Source organism: Eretmochelys imbricata, chromosome 9 (genome assembly GCF_965152235.1).
Source record: "Eretmochelys imbricata isolate rEreImb1 chromosome 9, rEreImb1.hap1, whole genome shotgun sequence".
NCBI lineage: Eukaryota > Metazoa > Chordata > Testudines > Cheloniidae > Eretmochelys > Eretmochelys imbricata.
This window is the reverse complement of record NC_135580.1, coordinates 16,731,633-16,752,796: the sequence shown is the minus strand read 5'-3', so window position 1 is coordinate 16,752,796 and position 21,164 is coordinate 16,731,633. Positions and strand designations below refer to the sequence as shown.

At 44.1% G+C, this 21,164-nt stretch overlaps 1 protein-coding gene across 1 annotated transcript in view; it reads left to right on the top strand.

Annotated features, from left to right (window-relative positions):
* The first annotated feature begins 4,002 nt into the window (after positions 1–4,002).
* SKIL (SKI like proto-oncogene) overlaps positions 4,003–21,164 on the top strand; it is a 34,852-nt gene continuing 17,690 nt past the window's right edge. The window contains exons 1-4 of the mRNA XM_077826188.1: positions 4,003–4,100; positions 5,663–6,054; positions 6,532–7,645; positions 14,019–14,116. Coding sequence (XP_077682314.1) covers positions 6,539–7,645; positions 14,019–14,116 — 1,205 coding nt within the window. The 5' untranslated portion in view covers positions 4,003–4,100; positions 5,663–6,054; positions 6,532–6,538. The remainder of the gene's footprint in view (positions 4,101–5,662; positions 6,055–6,531; positions 7,646–14,018; positions 14,117–21,164) is intronic.

Here is a 21,164-nt window from a genome sequence, read left to right as displayed (position 1 = left end):
GCTTCCAGCTCTTGCAGAGGTGCAGTAATTATGCTGACAGGAGGGCTCTCTCCCATCAGCATAGAGTGTCATCACCAGAAGCACTACAGCGGCGCAGCTGCTTCAGTGCAGCTGTGCCAATGTAGCACTTCTAGTGTATACTATCCCTAAGTAATTTTTAAAGTATTCTTTCCCTATTTTCTGGCATTCATTAAATTATATGTCCAATTGCTACTAAAATTTTTGGTGAAAACTGAAACAAAAAAGTCATTTGGCACTTCTGCCATTTCCACATTTTCTGTTATTGTTTCCCCCCCTTGTTGAGTAATAGGCCTGCCATGTCCTTAGTCTTCCTCTTGCTTCTCATGTATTTGTAGAATATTTTCTTGTTACTTTTTATATCTCTAGCTAGTTTAATCTTGTTTTGTGCCTTAGTCTTTCTAATTTTGTCCTTATGTACTTACTTGTTTATATTCATCTTTTGTATTTTGACCTAGTTTCCACTTTTTGTAAGATTCTCTTTTGAGAATCATTGAAGATCTCCTGGTTAAGCCAGGGTGGTCTCTTGCCGTACTTCCTATCTTTCCTATAGTTTGCTCTTGTGCCCTTTTGTCTTTGAAAAACTGTGAACTCCTGAACTGTTTTTCCCGTAGACTTGCTTCCCAAGGAATCTTACCTACCAGTTTTCTATGTCTGCCTTCTTGAAATCCATTTTCTTTATTGTGCTGTTTTCCCTCCTACCACCTTAGAACAGGGGTCGGCAACCTGCAGCACGCGTGCCAAAGGTGGCATGTAAGCCGATTTTTACTGGCACGCTTCTGCCAGTTGGGGTCCCGGCCACTGCCCCCACCCAGCCCGCTGCCGGACTGGATGAACGGAACCCCAGGCCAGCAGCAGGCTGAGCGGGGCCGGCGGCTGGGACCCCAGCTGGCAGGAGCCGGTGGACGGAGCCCCAGATCGGTGGCAGGCTGAGCCGCTCAGTCCACCGCCGGTCTGGGGTTCTGTCCACCCATGTAGTGTATTAAATTTCTCCCCATAGGAATGTGCTACTTGCGGAGCACCAGGACTGGCAGCCGTAAGTAGCACACCGTAAGTAGCACACTCCTACGGGGAGAAATTTAATACAGTACACCGCAGTAGGGAAGGCTGCACCTCCCCAAACAGCCGGCCCAGTTCTCGCCCCTGACTGCCCCCCTCATAACCCCTGACCCATCCAACACCCCGCCCCCGGCTCCTTGTCCCCTGACCACCCCCTCCCAGGACCCCCTGCTCCCTGACTGCCCCCCTCAGAACCCTCCACCCATCCAACCCCACCCCTCCTTGTCTCCTGACCACCCCCTCCCGGGACTCCCTACCCTTAACCACCCCCCAGGACCCCACCCGCCATCCAAGCCCCCCTGCTCCCTGTCCCCTGACTGCCCCAACCCCTATCCACACCCCCGAACCCTGACAGGCCCCCCGGGACTCCCACGCCTATCCAACCACCCCTGTTCCCCATCCCCTTACCATGCCGCTCAGAGCACCAGGACTGGCCGCCGTAAGTAGTACACTGTAAATAGCATGTTCCTATGGGGAGCAATTTAATACACTACACCTGGCCCTGCTCAGCCCGCTGATGGTCTGGAGTTCTCAAAATATGTTCTCTCACCCCTTATAAAAAATTACACTACAATTAGCTTAAAAACCTGAAAACTTAAAAACTTTGTATATTACAGTAATCATTAAAAAATGTATAATGTTAATAAATACATAGGTTTGATGAAACAAAGTAGTTGTAATTATGTGCCTGTGCTTAATTTGTGTTTTCGACGATTTACCTTCTAAAAAAAATCTCGCATGTCTCGCACCCCAGGTTAAGAACCACTGCACTAAACTGATAAGATCTGCATTTTAATTTAATTTTAAATGAAGCTTCTTAAACATTTTAAAAACCTTGTTTACTTTACATATAACAATAGTTTAATTACATAATATATACCTATAGAGGGAGACTTTCTAAAAACGTTAAAATGTATTACTGGCACATGAAACCTTAAATTAGAGTGAATAAATGAAGACTCAGCACACCACTTCTGAAAGGCTGCCGACCCCTGCCTTAGAATAATGAACTCTATCATTTCATGATTACTTTTACCTAAGCTGCCTTCCACTTTCAAATTCTCACTTATTTGTTAAAATCAAGTATAGAACAGCTTCTTCCTGAGTGGCTTTCCCTACCTTCTGAAATAAAAAATTGTCTCCAATACATTCCAAGAACTTGGCTGGATAATCTGTGCCCTGCAGTATTATTTTGCCAACAGCTGTCTACATAGTTGAAGTCCTCCATCACCGCCAAGTTCTGTGCTTTGGATGATTCTGTTAGTCACTTATAAAAAGCCTCATCCACCTCCTCTTCCTGGGTAGGTGGTCTGTAGTAGACCCCTACCATGTCATCACCCTTATTTTTTACCTTTTATGCTTACCCAGAGACTTTTCAACAAGTGTCTCCTATTTCCATCTCACCCTCAGTCCAAGTGTATACATTTTTTATATATAAGGCAACACCTCCTCTCTTTTTTCCCCCGCCTATCCTTCCTGGGCAAGCTGTACCCTTCTATACCAAATATTCCAGTCATGTATATTATCCCACCAACTCTCTGAGACGTCAACTATGTCATTCATGTTCATTGACTAGCATGTCTAGTTCTATCTGCTTATTCCCCATACTCCTTGCATTAGTATACAGACATCTAAGATACCGATTTGATTTCCCCTGCGTTCTCTCTTCTCTCCCTCTTATCCCTGCTGTAACAGCCCAGGCTCACCCCAGATTCCAGTCCTTCACCCAGGTCTCCATGTTTGTCTCACAATGGAAGAAAAGGGGAGCTGCATTGTATGTGTGGGGAAAGTAAGGAGGGGGTCATTTTGGTGGAGGGGAAGCATCTGTGAGGAGGGCCCTGGAAGGGCTTCTTGGGGGCTTGTTGCCATGGGCAGTGGGGAAGGAGATGAGCTTTGTTTAGGAGTCAGAGGGAAGGTATCTGGGTGGGGAGACTATGGTGAAGTAGGAACAGGCTCTCTGAGGGAAACACCTGGGGGAAGGGACTCTCTGTGGGAGAAGGTCTCCCTTGGGAGTGCAGACAGAGCTCTTGCTGAGAAGTGGGATACCTGTGAGGTGAGTTTCTGGGTGGGGGAGGGTTGAGAGCGTCTCTGTGAGGTGAGGGGCCTCTGAGTGAGGGTAGAGCTGGCTGTGGGAGAAGGAGGTCTCTGTGGAGGTCAGGGCTCACTGGGCAGTGGGAGGCCTGGGGTGAGAAGAGGCTGGGGTCTCTTGGAGCGAAGGAGGAGGGGAGCAGAAGGCTGCTGTGGGGGATAGATTCACTGTGTGGCAGGAACCCCTGAGAGACCCTTGAGGGATGAGGAGTCCCTGTGGGAGGCTGGGGGTTCCTCACATTAGAGGTGGGGCCTCGGGGGAGCATGGGGCTCTCTCATGGAAGGGGGAGGTTTCTGTGAAGGAGGAGGAGGGTGTCTGTGCGAGCGTGGGGGTCTCAGAAGGGGGTGTGGTCCCTCTGATGGGTTGGGGGGTCCCTGTGAGATCGTGGGGATTTTTCTCACAAGGGGCGGGGTCTCTCAGCGGTGGGGGGGGGGATCCCCGTAGGAGCGTTGAGGGTACTCACGAAAGGCGGCTGGTCTCGGGGGGGAAGGGGGGAGGGAGAGCTGAGGTCACTCACGGAAGTGGGGTGGGTCCCTGGAGGAGCGTAGGGTTCTCTCAGGGAAGGGCCCTGGGGGCGCGACGCGCTCCCTGGGGGAACGTGGGGTCACGGAAGGGGGCGAGAAGGCCTTATGGGCGCGTGGGGGTGCCCGGGGGGAAAGCGCTGCGCAGTGGGACGGGAGCTCTCTGTGTGGAGAGGAGGGAGGAGGAGCCCCTGGCTTCATTCCACCAGCTTTTCGCTCGCGGGGGAGGGGGAGGGGGAGCCGCTCGCCGCAACCGCGGCGCTACCCCAGACAGTAGGCGGGGCTGGAGGCGAGGGCGCGCGCCCGCCGGGTTGGTGCCCGCGCGCCGCCGTCTCCGCAGTGAGGTCACGAGTGGGCGGTGCGTGCGCGGCTTCTGCTCTACTGTTGGGGTGTCGGAGACCCCACGATGCAGGGTGAGCAGCCGGGCGGCGGGGTGAGGGGACCTGCCACAGAGGCGGAGGGCAGAGCGCCCCGGGGGTGGCGGGAGGAGGCTGGGGGGCGCAGCCGGGGGTAGGAGGAGTGTGCGCGGCGGAGGGGGGGAGGGGAGGCTATTCGTGAGAGGGGGTCGGAGCGTCTTGGGGGGAAGGGGGCAAACCGAGGGGAGGGTATTCGTGAGAGGGGTCGGAGTGTCTGGGGGAAGGGGGCGAACCCAGGGGATTGTGTGGAGAGGGGCTGATTATGCCTGCGGTGAAGGAGTGTCTGTGGAGGCTGGGGGTTTAGTCCATAGGCGTCGGTGGGGGTGGGAGCATTATCCCTAAACTGGGGGAGCGTCTGTGGGGGATGGGGCTTAGTGGGGGAGGGAGGGGTGTTATTTCGTGGTTGGGTGTGCGTTCGGGGAAGGGGGAAGCCCATGAGGAGCGGGGGTCATAATGTGGGGAGTCACTGAATGAAGGAATTGTTCCTAGTTGGGAGGGGGGTGTTGTGTGTGTGTGTGTGTGTGTCCTGGGGGTGGGGTGGTGAAGAGTTGCGTGGTGGGGTTTGTGTGAGGTGGGTTTGTGTGTGTGTGGATTGGGCCGGGGAGAAGTTGTGTGTGAGGTGTGCCGTTGAGAGGTGGGATTTCGGGGGGCTACACGAGAATTGGCAGGGGGTTGGGAGAGTCAGTGGTAGGTTTGAATGCGGGATCACTTCAGTATTTGGGGTGTCTGTGGAAAGGAGGAGAAAAGGGTAAGTCCTGTGTTTGATGGAGTCCAGTCAGAGAAGAGCGTGGGTAATGGTTGAGTGAGTGATATAGACTGAGGTGGAGGTGAGTCATGGGCAGGAGGGGGAGGCGAGTCTGGGTGGAGTGTGAGAGAGACGGGATGGTGGTGAGTGTTGGGGTTATTCCAGGAAGGGTCAGTATGTCAGAGGAAATTATGGGGGAGGGGATGTTAATCTAAGGGAGAATACAGCGCATGTGAGCTGTGGAAAAACACATAAGTACTGTTTGGCTCAGAGGAAGCAGTAGTGGTGAGTGTTGCATGGCGTCTGGTGTGGGAAAGGGTCTAGGCTGTTTCAGTTTAGTTATGTTGGATTTGTTTGGATGGCACTGAATGTAAAAAGTGTGAAGGTTGAGGTTAGGAGAAAATACTTTCATTTCATATACATATTCAAAGAAAGAGGGGTTAGTTGTTCCCTTTCCCTGTGTTAATCTTCTCCTACTTTGCAGTGCATGGAAGAGAGATGTGGTAATCCCCCTTTTTTTTTTGGATTCTGTCCTTGGGGTTTACAGAGCATTGAGTAGGGTGAGGGAATAGGTGATTCCCTTCTGTGTCCCCTTTGCCACATGTTTGCAGCACTCTGAATGAGTTACATTGCAGCTGCCATAATAGGGTTTATGATTTTAAATCAAAGTTCTCTGCAAATTAGAGTTATTTAGGGAACATATCCCTACCTTGGTATATTGAATCCATTTCAAGATGAGAGACTGTTTTAGATAAAGATTGTATTCTTCAAATAAATTTGAATGATGATTACTGATCTTTTCCTCTTTTTACAGGTTATATAAAAGGATTGACAAAGATTTGTATTATTAGCCCAAACAATGAATCTTGCAGATGGCCTGGATCTTATTTTCATTGTCAGTAATTTAGGGTAGGAAAACTGACACATGCTAGGATAATTTTTACTGATGCCGACCTTGTAGGGATGTTTAGTTTCCACCAGCAAACCTGGATCAGCCTTTAATTCGTGGATTTATCACTGAATTACCATAATACATTTCTCCAACACTAGAGGTGTGATTTAAACTTGGCTGCACAATAAATAAAGTGACTAAGCTCTGTGTTGGATCCTGTGAGTTGAAAGGGATGTGCTGCGTAAATTGTACACGCAACTGAAATGATCTTTTGGAAGATTTGCATTAAGACCAGCACTGCTCAGTGAAAACAAGTGAGCATTTTTGTATTTTAATACTTAAATGCAAACATATAAGAAAAGTCAGTATGTTTTTTAAAAGAAAAACTTGCAAAAAAAGTCTGGTTTTGATCACCAAACCCCAATTTTTCTACTAGATTAATTTATTAGAATGATCTATATATAGTGGTGTAGGGGTATGAAACTATACTCTTTTGTATGTACATTGTGCTGTCCATTTAATAAAAGAGAACTCAACAAATATTTTTAAACCCCCCAAAAAACCTCTTGTTAACCCTTCCACCCTTTAATTTTATGCTGTTACATGCAAAACGGGTTACGTTTGTAGCTCTTGCAAGGATTTAATCTTTTAACCTCTATAAGGAGGTGGCACAACATTTGCTGGGCATGATATAATTAAAATAGTTGGAAATTGGTGTGTCTTTAAGAAAAACAAAACAAACACAACTAGGAAGATGCACATTTCAAATTTATTTATTTAAAATTCTGCAGTTCAGTGATGGAAAGTCCACAAACGGATTTCTCTGTAAGTCCAGGTTCTGACCAAAAAGAGAGTGAAGTCCAAGAAGATGGCAGTCCACCAGTAAAAAAAGTAATGACAGAAAAGCATGTAAATAGCAAAGTACAAGCTGTGGTAAATAAGATGCCAACAATAAAGAAGGAAAACATGGATGAATATGAAGACACTCCCATGGAGTCTGATGGAGAAAATGCCAAACCGAACAGTACTACACTATCTGAGTCTTTGAATTTAAATCCTGGTTTGAAACACACATTGGCACAGTTCCATTTAAGCAGCCAGAGTTCACTGGGTGGACCAGCAGCTTTTTCAGCTCGTTATTCCCAGGAAAGCATGTCACCCACTGTCTTCGTGCCTCTTTCATCACCACAGATACTTCCTAGTCCACTGCTCATTCCTTCAGACAGTTCCACAGAGCTCACTCAGAGTATATTGGAGGGAGAATCTATTTCTTGTTTTAAAGTTGGAGGGGAAAAAAGACTCTGTTTGCCTCAAGTGTTGAATTCAGTGCTCCGAGACTTTTCACTACAGCAAATTAATACAGTGTGCGATGAACTGTATATATACTGCTCGAGGTGCACTTCCGACCAGCTTCATATCCTGAAGGTTTTGGGGATCCTTCCATTTAATGCCCCATCCTGTGGGTTGATAACACTGACTGATGCTCAAAGACTATGCAATGCTTTACTACGTCCTCGCACTTTTCCTCAAAATGGCACTCTGCTTCCTGCAAAAAACACATTGGTCCAATTGAAAGAGACTGGCAGTGCCTTTGAAGTAGAGCATGAATGCTTGGGCAAGTGCCAGGGTTTGTTTGCACCTCAATTTTATCTTCAGCCGGATGCTCCGTGTATCCAGTGTTTGGAGTGCTACGGAATGTTTTCACCCCAGACATTTGTGATGCATTCGCATAGATCTCCTGACAAGAGGACCTGCCACTGGGGCTTTGAATCAGCCAAATGGCATTGTTATCTTCATGTTAACCAAAAATATTTAGGCACTTCAGAGGAGAGAGAACTGAAACATCTTTTGGAGGAAATGAAGGAGAAGTTTAGCATGAAAAATCAGAAAAGAATTCTCTCCAAAGTAAGTTCAACTCTTGAAAAACTTCTGGATCAAAGATGAAATATTTATTTTTAGAAGTATGTTCATTTTTATCAATATGAGTAGGTATCAAACCAAGTATAAGTTAAGGCCACTATAGATCTTTAGCATAGATAATACAAAGCAGTAATGAATATTCCTTTTGTGTTGGGGTTTTTATGGTGGTAGGAAACTTGCCAAAAAACTTTTAATCTAAAAGGTAGGTTTCTTTTTCTTTAAACTGGCAAAAGCTAGGAACTTTAGAGCCATCATGGAAACACTGCGCTACTTTTCTCATTTCAGTTACCAATTTTGTGTGATGTTCTATGTAGTGTGTGTTGCCATGGCTAAGCAAAGCAGGAGGGAGCCTCAGAATGGAGCGTCAGCTTTAATTCTGTTTGTGTCAGTTAAAGCGAGTTTGTTAGCTTACCAAGCACCCACTAGCATGCCATGATTTTTCAATTAATGTAATGGTGCATTGATAAGATACTATTTAAAAACAGAAGACTTTGGTAATTTTTTTCTTCATTAAACAGGTTATATATAATATAGATATGCCATAAATGGTTTTTTAAGCAATCTAACAATTCTTTATGCCAGCACCTTGCGCTACTATGGAGGGACTTGTAATAAAAATATGCAAATAGTATTGCTATAAGTCTATACATTGCTTCACAAACATAAAGCTAGTCTGTGCCACAAAGAGCTCATAATCTGAATAATACAATTATTAGCCAAAACATTAAACAGTCCTAGTGAAGGAATTATTAGTGCTTGAAGAAGTGGGTTATAAGAGATTTGGAGGAGAAGTGAGGGTAAGTAATAGGTGAAGACAGGAGATTGTTTGAGGCACTGGTTTCACTGATGTTTGTGTGCAACTATTAATTTTGCTGTAGAGAGAGTTTAAACTTTGAGGTTTTGAAATGCTTCCCTCTTCCTGTTGGGATATATTGTGTTCTTTGAAGCATTTACTTGTCCATTTGCAAGCTACGGGCCTAATCATACACCCATTAAAGTGGGTGCAAGTTTTGCCATCCAATTCAAGGGAGCAGCAGAGGGTCATGAACGTTACAAGTAGTTGGCACCCCTTGGAAACAAGTTCTGAGAAACTATCAGTGTAGGGACCCAGGGGCTGCCCACTTTACAACAGTAATGTGACAGTTATTAATAAGCCAATAGAGAATTTTGACATTATAACATGCCTGTAACAAATTCTCCTTCCGCACATACAATTATTACTAAGCGTGCACAGATATAGTATGGTTGGTGGTGTGCTTGCTCCTAGAATGATTAACCACTGCATCACTCTCTCATGGCAGTGCCACACGCTGGTATAACACCTGCAAAAGTACAAATATGCTTTCTGTGCAATCCCTCTATGCCTTCTATCTCTCAGTGACGATTTTGACAGCCTAAAGCACTGGCTCTGTCACTTCTCAAGCTGGTTATGCGCAGGCCCAAAAGTAACAAGGGCGATCTTTAGGTGGTTTCTGCTGTGTCCAGTCCATGAAACCCACATGCTCAGAGCAGATCTGAGGGCAGCAGAGGCAGTATTCAGTTTGTGTTGTCTTTTCTTGTTCACCCCAGCAGAATTCTTCTCAGAACTCCTATTTCTTGCTGCTAAAGGGAAACAAAAGAGAATGAAGCATAGTGCACCTGCAGAACAGGAAAACAATAACACAAACTCAGTTTTAAAAATTACTGAATAAAGAATTGAAAGTAATAAAATCAAGCTCCCTGAGCACTGCCACTTCCAGACCCTGAGTTGCCTCACTTTTCTTCTGAACTTTTCACTGTCCGGTTTCATTCCCCTCACAATACAAGTATACTTTGATCTCACCTATCTTAAAAAATAAAACCACCTCGATCCGACCTGTTTCACCAATATTATTTCCCTTTTCCCCTTCACCTCCAAGCTAACTGAATTGACTGTCTACAGCTGATGTATTGACTTTCATTCAGCTCAGTTCTTGACTCTCCACAATCCAATTTCCACTCTCCATTCCATTGAAACTGCTCTCACTAAACTCTCTAATGATCTCTTCAAGGACATGTGTACACTACAAGTGCTACAGTAGCACAGCTGCAGTACAGCAGGTATGCTGCTGTAGCATAGATACTTGCTATAGCAATGGAAGGGGTAAATAAAAGGGCCCTCCAAAATATATATTGGGACCAGTGCTGTTCAGCATAAATAATCTGGAAAAGGGGATGAACGGTGAGGTGGCAAAATTTGCAGGTAATACAAAATTATTCAAGATCGTTAAGTCAAAAGCTGACTTTGAAGAGTTACAAAGAGATCTCACTAAACTGGGTGACAAAATGGCAGATGAAATTCAATGTTGATAAATGCAAAGTAATACACTTTGGAAAAAATAATCCTAGCTATACATACAAAATGTTGAGCTCTAAATTAGCTGTTACCACTCATCAAAGAAATCTTGCAGTCATTGTGGATAGGTCCCTGAAAAGATCTGCTAAATGTGCAGTGGCAGTCAAAAAAGCTAACAATGTTAGGAAAGGGATAGATACTAAGACAGAAAATATCATAATGCTACTACATAAATCCATGGTACACCTTCACCTTATATGTTGCATGTGGTTCTGGTCCCCCATCTCAAAAAAGATATATTAGAAGTGAAAAAGTTTCAGAGACAAGCAATGAAAATTATTAGGGTGTGGAACAGTTTCAGTTTGAGGCGATAGTAAAAAGACTGGGACTGTTCATCACAGAAAAGAGACAACTAAGGGGAGATATGATAGAGGTCTATAAAATTATGAATGGTATGGAGAAAGTGATTAGGGAAGTTTTATTTACCCTTTCACATAACATAAGAATTAGTGGTCGTCCAATGAAATTAATACAATTTAAAACAAGGAAATATTTTTTCGCACAGTGTACGGTCAACCTGTGGAACTCATTGACGTGGGATGTTGTGAAGTCCAAAAGTATAACGGTTCAAAAAAGAATTAGATAAGTTAATTGAGGATAGGTCCATCAGTGGCTATTAACCAGGATGGTCAGAAATGCAACCCCATGCTCCGGGTGTCCTTAAACCTCCAACTACCAGAAGCATCTGGCACTGACCACTGTCAGAGACAGGACACTGGGCTAGATGGACCATTGGTCTGACCCAGTATGCTTGTTCTTCTGTTCATATGTAACTTAAACTCATCATAGCCAAAACCAAGCTGGCATCTCCCCCAAGCCATTGCCTTCCTTTCCTTTCATGAAGGCCCAAGTGGCCTACGTGTCATCGCAGCCCTATTTCTGGACCCACATATATAGGCAGTGTCTAAATCTTGCCGCTTCTTATGTATCAGTTCAAAGATCTAACCCCTGTCTATCCAGGCTGCTTAAACTCTTGTCTTGATCACTGTAATCTCCTCCTCTCTGGCCTTGACTGCTGCAGTTGTCTTCTCACCCATCCCCACTTTGGTCTCCCTTTAGTTCATTCAGAATGCTGGTAGGATCATTTCAGTAGCTCATTGCTCTGACCACCTGACCCCTACCTCTTTGCATCCCTCCATTGACTATGCTTCTGATGAAGGATTTTAAAGGTAACGACTATTTAACCCCACCTTACCAAGATCTTATGTTGTTGACCTTCACCTTTGCTCTGTCCATGATCTCTGTTTTGATTGCCTGCTAGTCTGCTTTTCCCACAAGTGCCGCCACGCTGCTCATTAGGTATGGGGAAAACTCCCAGTCACAATCTGCAGAGTCAACAGTTTTTCTTCTGAATCTCTCCTTAAATCCTACCTCTGCAGTAGTACTTAAAAACAAACCAACAAAAAACAATCAACCAAAAACAAAAAACAAACCAAAAAAACCCCATTCAAACCGCTGCCAACTGATAATGGCTAAGCAGGTTATGAGCTGAAACCACTACCTACTATGCTCATTTAACGGATACCTTGTCTTCCCATACCATTACATCGCCATTTGTCTTTCATTCACATGTTATGTCTTGTCTTACCGTGTGAGCTTTTTAGAGACAGAAAGGGTCTGAGTTACTTGTTTGTACAGTACCTACCACAGTGGTCTTCAGATCCCTGGCTGAGGCCCTAGATGCTACCATAATACAAATATAAATACATTTCTTCATTTTATATGCATACTTTTATTAAGTTTTTGGCAATGACTTTATTTGTTTTGGGCTTTTTAGAAAAGAGCCTGGAAGCATTTGTTTTATATAAAATCATTTTTATATAGCTTTTACAAACATGAGTAAAATGAGGTCAAATTTTAGGCTTACCAGCTTTGATAATGTCTTTTTATGTACAGTACATTCAAATATTCATTAACTACTTAAAATCTGTGATTTGGTTGGATGTGCTTATATATGCATATACAGTCTATATTTAAATGGACACTTTCCCTCAGGGGCTGAAAATGTTATTAATAGTTTGGTTTAGAATGGCTGGACCTGGACAGTGAGTGAGAGAAAAGGAAAATATTTTAATTATATATTTAAATGTATTTGCCAGAGGCTTTACCAAGTAACATTTTCATTGTATTTCGAATAATTCAGTTGTGAAATAGACACAAAGGAGAACATGTACATTAAAAAAACTGGTCTGATAGCATAGTAATGTATAACATAATTGTATAAAAGGTCATCTATAAGTTAAAACATCTGATATAAAAGTTGGAGATAATGTAATCCAGAAATGGCAAAAGTAAAAATCATGCTGTACAATAGCTACTACATAAGTAGAAAAATGAATATAAAGTATTTAAATTATCAGAATGACCTGACTAATAGACTGGAATCCAGCTTCTCAGGCCATTTGTGTGGAAGTTATGTGTTCTCTGTATTTCAAATCCTTTACATTTAAGGCAGTATTTATTGTTTTAAAAGTTTTTACCATTCTGGGACCTAGCTCCTTTGCAGCCTACATCTGCCCAGTGTCCTGTCCTGAGATCAGAAGGGGGCATTCTTGATTTTAGTTCCTAAGATTGAACTTGGTGTACTGGAGATTCTGATTGGAGGGTTGTTGGCTACGGAGCTTGCTCTCTGTCATGGTCTGCTAGAGTTCAAGTTTGACGCTACATGGCGAAGTGCAAAGTACACTTATCTAATCAGGTATTCTCTCAACAGCTAAGGATGTAGTTATGAGAACTTATTTTTGGGATTCCTACTGTAAAGTTGTGATATATTGGTAGATGATATATGTGCACACTTTTTAAAAAAATTTTCGTAGATGTTAAAATATGTGTTGCTCATGTGTGTATCAGACTCTTCTCTAGTAATATTACTGCTTTTTGCACAGTGGAGCATTGAATATTGCCAGAAATTGATAAGGAATGTTTCCCAGGCTCCATATTCTTGAAACAAAATGAACAAAAATTTCTCTTCAAATATGAAATGAGGAAGGCTTTTACAATGTCACTCCTTGGTAATATCTAAAGTATGTCAGTATTTCAAGATAACATTGTTTAGTCATGTTATTGTGGTGAATCTTTCCCTCCTCTATAAACAAACATCTATGACTAGTAAAATCCCCTAGTGTGTGATTGGAGTAATTTGCTCTTGCTTTTTCTTTGTAGACTTCATTTTGCAATAAAGTGTGTGACAACTGTGTAAAGTGAGATGAACATTTCACTGCAGCATAGGCCCTGTCCTTGCCCTCATTAGCAATCCTGGGTTCTACTTCCCTTTACTACATATAATTATAGTATGCTTCTGGCAGAAATTTGGAAGGCCAATGAAATCTTTGTATGGATTTTTAGGAGTTTTTCCATGCAGTTCAGTATGTAGACTTGGCTCGGGGATAAAGTGCACATTACTACTTTTTCCCTCTTGCTTTCTATATATAGCTAATATAGATATTGTTAAAGTTGAATTATGTGTAATACAGTACATTTCTAAAATAAATAAGCAGCATCTTTTAATAAAGAAGTTAATATCTGTAGCTTTAAGGTATATATTTGCGGTGTAGACGCCCATCCTGTCTTTTTGCATGCCATATTTCAGTCTAAGAGTTATCAGTTACTGAAATGCCATATGTGAAAAATAATCCATTTGTATTGTGTCTCTGAGCCAATTTTAAACAAGCATTAGTGAATGTTCTATGTTTATATTTAATGCAGTTTCATCTTTACCCATAATTGGATGGGACAAATTAGAGGTCATGCAGCTTTCCTTGCCCCGCATTGCTGCTCTTCATTGGCCTATATTTCCTTTCTCCTCTCTCTGTTCCCCCATCTGCCTTATGCTGCCCAGCTTGAAATAAAATGAGTTTATTGTATAAATGCCATTAATAATTGAATAACATTTTTCCTAACTCTTTAGCAAAGCTGACTTCTTAGAAGTTGAAAGATGAGTAAAAACAATCCTAAATTGGTTTTATTTATTTATTTTTTCTTCAGTCAGATCCTCAGCAAAGCCTAGAATTGCAGCAATGGTATCCAGTTATAAAGCATGAAGCAGACCCTGTTACTCAGTCACATTCTTTCATCCATCCCAGGTAACTGAACATCTTCTACAGAAATGTGTATGTTAAGTCTAATAGTTTTTAATTATTCAAAGATTATTTTAGGTTTTAAAATGTAATTATAAGTTTACTTGTTAACTGAAATTTTATGGGAAAATTGCAGCATATTACACAAGGATAAGTTAAGTCTACTGGATTTTTTTAGTGTAAGGTAGTGAAGTTGTCATGCTTAGTGCTAATAAACAAATGATACATCACTTAATAGTAACTTTGTTTTGCTTAATAGAGATGTTTGAGCATTGTTGAATTGGAAAAAATTGGAAAGTGCAATCACACTGAGTCACTTTTCAAAGTAAAAATGGCTTTGTGATGGATGCTAAATTCTAACCTCTCTGTAACTTAATGTGTGTGTAGAACGCCACACACCTCATTAATGCCATAATTGAAATATAATTTTCATGTGTAACTAGGACTAAATCTTTCCATAGTTTGTATTCTACATTGAAGCAAGGTGAAACCTCACCCTTCTGATGACATGTCTGTAAAATGCTGACTACTGCCGTTGTTTAGTCGGTTCCCTGATTTCACAAACCAAGCACATTTCTTCAGCATAGCACTCACTTCGTCCTTATAGCAGCCAGAAAAAGTGTTTTTTCTTTGAGTATGTGTTAATGTGTGCACTGTAGGTGCACATGTGCCTCATGTGTGTGAGATAAGATTCCTTTGAATAGTCATGTTTATGGGGGCCACTCGTGCACCCTGTGCCTCCTTGTGTTTCTGAGTGAGGGACATAAAGGATGGAGTGGCCATGAACCTTCCTTGGTTTCCTCTTACTGCCTGTGGTAGCGAAACGGATTTTAACAAGTGTCCAAACCAGTACTCTTGAGAGCTTCAAAACCTCTGTTTTTCACAAAAATGGGTGAAGAACTTCATCTTCTTTACCTTTTCATATTGGACATTTCCAAAAGAAAAGAAAAGAACTCCAACATCAATGCTCTTCCCCCCTGCCAGACACACCGTGTTATGGCTAGGTGAGGAGCTTTGCAGCAGCTGCCTCTTTTCATGGTAGACTAAGCTATCAGGGTTCAAACCCTGCTTGTCCTGTGATGGCCTCATCCCACTTATGGATGGACTCAGTCTATGCCTTTCCCCCTCGGAAGAGAGCCACATCCCAGACAGGTGCTCTATGTGCTGGTCTTTCCCCTCAAGGATTAACAAGTCCAGTAATACTCGGCTCAGGTTACATCTGCTAGAGCAGTCCATGCAGGTCACTTATGACCCAGAAGAGATGCTAACAGCTTGACCTGAGCCAAAGAAATAATTTGCTAACACTCCTCAAGCAGACACAATTCTCTGGGGTTTCGAAGAGAAGGATACATTGAAGAAGGAGCCAACAACATTGTACTGATAACTTCAATGATGGTGACTTGGCACCAATTACCTTGGCACCAACTCTGACAAGGCTAGCATGTGTGCCACTAACACCAAAGGGAAACTCTGAGAGGGAAAGCGGGTTGGAGTGCAAACACTGTGCCAAGCACCACATCGGACCCCCTCACAAAAAGGACTCAAAACCCTACTTCTCCAAAGGTAAAGCTTCCAAATTCCTGATGGTTCCCAAATTGGACAAGAAAAGCCAGTCAGCTGATGTAGCAAGTGGTAAAGAAGTCCTGGTGCTGGCCTCACTATTGACCTCAGCACTGGTAGCCAAACCTGTCAAGGGTTTGAGCTATACCTAAATAGAGGAACTGGAGACATCCACTGCTCCAAACAGCGACCAACGCAGGCTCTCCTAGCACTTGAATCATGCCACTCTACAGCCCCGCTGTTTGAGGAAGTATACTCCATTGCCAAATCATTCTTACCGATGTTGAATAGAGATCTTTCTCCCCTACTATTGGATAGTGACCCTAGGGAGAGTTCTGGAGGCCACTAATTCTGGGTCCCACCTCTGTAAAGCCATGAATGGCACTGGGACAACCATCCTCAACCTGGCCAGCAACTTTATAGCATGTCACCTTGGCCATTCTGGCCGTACTGAGGACCAGTGTCAGATATGTTCCGGAGCAGATGCCTCTCTCATACATTGGTGCAAAGGACATCTTACTTCCAAGTAGTATCGTTAGCCAGGCAATTCACTCCAGAACCAGAGGTCTGCATCCAGGAGCAGGTGACAACTGAGGGACAGCAACAATCTCACTCGCTACCTAAGGAATCATTCCTGTCGTCAGATAAAGCAGTAGTACCAGCAGTCAATTTTGAGGCTTTCTGGGACCTTTGTCCCAGATCACGGAGATCCTAGACATTGAAACCACAGTCATCCAGGGGAAGTCCCACAAACTTTTTCATATACTGAGCTCTACAACTCCATCCAGGATCACTTACCTTTCAAAGAGGGTATAGCTGAGCTGGCAAAGGGACTTTGGCAAACACTGTCTATTTTTCGTCCCACATCTAAATGAATGGAAAAGAGATACAAGGTACCCCTGAAGGGCTTTGAATCTTTCTATGCCCACCCAAACACGGGGTACAGAGGATACACCTAAAGGTAAAGACCCTAAGAAACTGGAATGCTTCGGGTTCAAAGTATACTCTTTTGCCGCCTCACCACAGTTCCAGGTTGCGAACTACCAGGCCCTGTTTGCAAAATAACTTCTTCACCTGGGAAAGGGTCACTCCCTTCCTAAGATCCCCCAGGAGAATAGGGAGGAACTAAAAAATATCAGTAAAGGGTCAGATGGTTGCTAGAATGTCATTGCAAGTGGTCTTGGACACAGCTGATATCAGCATGGGGTGGGAGATCGATGGCCATGGCCATTATGATCAGGCGGTCCTCATGGCTTCTAGCATCTGGTGTACCAAAAGAGGAATAAACTGCCATAGGGGACATGCCCTTTAAAGGGTTGGAGCTCTTTAGCCACAGAACAGAGAAAGTGCTCCCTTTATCTGCGGTCATTAGGGACTTAAACCCTGAGTCCCTCCTGAAAAACATAAATACCAGCCCCAGAAGTAGAGGACGGTCCTATTCTCAATAGGTGTCCTATTCTCAAGCTTCACAGCCTGAGTACCTGCCAAGAGATGCCCATTGTCAACCTCTTTAGTCACACATCTGGCAGTCATAGAGACAGCAGGTTTGATAGGAGTGTCGAGAATGACACTGGAGCCAATCCAGAGCTTATTGCTACCTTTGGGGACCCCTTGCCATTGGGCGTGGGATGCTATAACAGCCTACAAATGGGTGCTAGATATCATTGCCGAAGGCTACTATATCCATTTCTATTCCTTGCCTCCACCCACCTTTCTTCCCCATCCCTCTGCAGGGACCATTCTTGTGTCCTCATTGTTTCGTCTAGGAGCCACAAAGCTAAATTTCCTGTAACTGTGCAGCTGCACAGCAGGCTATAAAGGGCTGTGCCGGGGGGAGAGGCACCCCTCACCCAGCCCAGGCCCTCTGGAACTGCTGCAGCTGGGGAGAGGAACCCGTCCCCCAGCCAGGCCCAGGCCCGCTGGAGCTGCCGGGGAGAGGAGCCTGTCCCCCAGCCCAGCCCAGGCCCTCTGGAACTGCCACAGCTGGGGAGAGGAGCCCCTCGCTCGGACCAGCCCCGCCAGAGCGCCTCCCCCGGCCTAGCCCAGCCCAGGTCCGCCAGAGCTGCCGCGGAGAGGAGCCCCTCCCCTCGTCCAGCCCAGGCCCACTGGAGCTGCCGCAGCTAGGGAGAGGAGCCCCTCCCCTAGAGCCCTCATCCTCCCACACACCAACCCCCTGCCCTGGCTCTGAGCCCCCTCCCGCACTCCAGTCCCCTCATCCCCAGCCCTACCCCAGAGCCTGCACCCCCCAGCCAGAGCCCTCACCCACCTGCACCCCACCCTCTGCCCCAGCACTGAACCCCCTCCCACACTCTGAACCCCTCGGCCCCACCCCCACCACACATCACCTCCATATTGGTGCACATAACAAAATTTATTCCACACATAGACTTAAAAAATTAGAAGGAACACTGCCACAGAGGTACCACTTCTAGGATATAGTAGAAGAAGTCTCTACTCCCAATATTTCCATATCCCAAAGAAGAAAAGGGGTTGATCGTTCAGGATCCAAAGTTGTAGGATTGAACAAATACATACACGGCCTCATATGCAAGATGGTAACACTTACATCCATCATTCCATCTCTTCAGGCACAAGACTGGTTCATGGCTTTCGACTTACAGGATATGTACTTTCACATAGCCATCAACCTGGCCCACAGAAACTACTTGAGGTTCACAGTAGTGCCAGATCTCTGCTAATACAACTACTGCCATTCAGACTGTCCACAGCACCAAGAATCTTCACAAAATGCCTAGCGGTGGTAGTGGCGCACCAAGAAGACAGGGCATCCATGTCTGTCCTTACCTGGACTATTAGCTGATCAGAGACAGGTCCCAGCAGGGGATGATGATAAACCTTGAATATGCACTCTGTTTGCTCAGATGAGCCTCATAGTGAAGTACTGAAAAATCATCTCTCATTCCATCACAGATGATAGAGTTCATGGGAATTATGATCAATTACAGGTAAGAGAGAGTGCACCTTCTCGAGGACAAATTCCTGTTATTGCAATTACTACTACTCAAGATAAAAATCAAGCTTGGCTACAATGATACTGGCCTGCCATGGAGGGTTGGGCCATATGTCAACATGCACATACATGACGCTGCTTATTTGACTTCTTCTGTGGCTTCTGTAACTCTGGCTTATGTCAGTCTACTTTCTGGTGATATGCTGGATGGACAGAAAGATGTTGTCACATCATGTTGTTGCAGAACTAGGATACTGGCTAGAACTCAACAGTGTATGAGGAGAGGTACGATTCTCAGTCCCCTCTCTGACAAGGACTTAATCACTGATGCGTCAGGAATAGAATGGGGAGCCCACCGGAACCACGTACAAATGCAAGGGACATTGTCCCTAGCAGACATGGCATACTATGTAAATGTCTTAGACCTCTGAGCCATCAGGCTAGCCTCTGTGGTTCTTCACTTCCTGAGTGTCAGCAATAAGCTGGTGGACTTGCTGAGAAGACAGTTTGTGACTAGTCATGAGTGGTTGCTGTAGAGGTCTGTCATAGAGACTAGTCCCTGGGCACTTCCCATGGTAGACCTGTTCACCACCAAGAACAATGCCAAATTCTTGAAGTTTTGTTCCAGAGGTGGCATGAGTCTGGGATTGTTACCACATGCCTTCCTTTTTCATCTGGTCTTTCAGTTAATCCCCTGATCCCCAGGATCTTTTCCAGAGTCAAATGAGAGAGAGCCACAATCATTCTTTTAGCTCCCTATGGGCAGAGGTAGTTGTGTCTGACAGACCTGCTACAGATGTCTGTTCAGCTACCAGGCTTCCCAGACCTAGTTTCACAACATTACAGTGAGATAATATATCCAGACATGAAGTCCCTGCATCTAACAGCCAGTTTCTGAAATCTGCAAGGCGGTCATGTGGAGTTAACCTACTGACTTTTGTCAAGCATTAAAGCATTAAAATGCCAAGTTCAGGAGAGAGAGACTACAAACTCTGTTGGACTGATGTAGGTGATATTCCTCATCCCACTATCCAGAGGGATACTGTTTGCCAGTCACCTACAATGGGGTTCACACTGACACAAATTCACAGAAGAAAGAATAATTTCTTGCCCTGCATTAACTGTGGTTCTTAGAGATGATGTAGTTAATGGGGATCCTGTGGCCCTGCCCTCCATCCCTACTTTCGGAATCCCCTATTGTCACAGTCTTTGAATTTCAAAGGAACCCAGGGATGGTTGTGGCCACAACACCCCTTTTGTCCTCCTGTGGGAGCACAAGGGGGCACTTGTGCAGCCTCAGTAGATGCATTTATTTAAAAAAAAAAAATCAGTCTTGCAAATGCACTTCTGCAGTGGGATCCACGCTGACTACAATATCTCAAAGAACCACAGTTGCTGTAGAAAGAAAAGGAGTACTTGTGGCACCTTAGAGACTAACCAATTTATTTGAGCATGAGCTTTCGTGAGCTACAGCTCACTTCATCGGATGCATACCCACAGTATGCATCCGATGAAGTGAGCTCATGCTCAAATAAATTGGTTAGTCTCTAAGGTGCCACAAGTACTCCTTTTCTTTTTGCGAATACAGACTAACACGGCTGTTACTCTGAATCGAGTTGCTGTAGAGTATGCGTCCTTCTATTCCCCTGTAATTTCCCCCTTCCCCTCCCATGTGTCATTTTCCTTCAAATCTGTTGTGATGAGCCCTGCACTTATACAATAAAATCAGTCAGAGTTAGAGGTGTATGTCAGTAGTATTGCCAACCCCAAATGTTCAAAAATTTAAAGTCAAGCTCCAGAAGATCATGCAATTGGCTTAAAAATCATTATTGAAAAAAAAAGTCATGAATTTGGGGTTCGTACTTGTCTTGTGGTTTCTTAGCTTTAGGGTATGCTTGGTTCACATTTCCAGGCTTACTTTTTAAAATGAAAGCTGAGATACTCACTCACATAATCACTTGACTCCAGGAGCTTGAGCTTTAAGACAAACATCAAGTATTGTGAGACTTATGATAAATAGAGTCCAGCACCGATATAAAATTTGTATCCGCATCCGAGTCATGATCTGCAAAAATGGTCCGGAGATATAAGGCAGATATCTGTGGATTTGCAGGGCTCTAGCGATAAAATCACATAGTGGGCAAAACTGGTGATGCTGAACAGGACTTTAAAAAATCAAATTCATGGAAGTTCAGGTACGATTCTCAGTGATTTTACACATTTTCTTTCAAATTATTTCTTCTGTTCCCCACCTTCTTTATCTAGAGTTTCATTTATATATTTAAGAAAAGAATACCGAAACACTGTATGACTAGTGTGTTAGCTTGCATTATTATCTAATTAAACTTATTTCTGAGCGAGACTGACTGATTTGCAGTTTTTACATTGCATGCTTTCTCTAAAATATGCAACTATGAGAAACAGTAAGGAAAATAGGTGGAAACAGAAAATATACTATGTGGCATTGTTTTCCTTTCAAATGGCCACAGCTCCAATAGCATAGCAACATTCTGTGTGTCATAG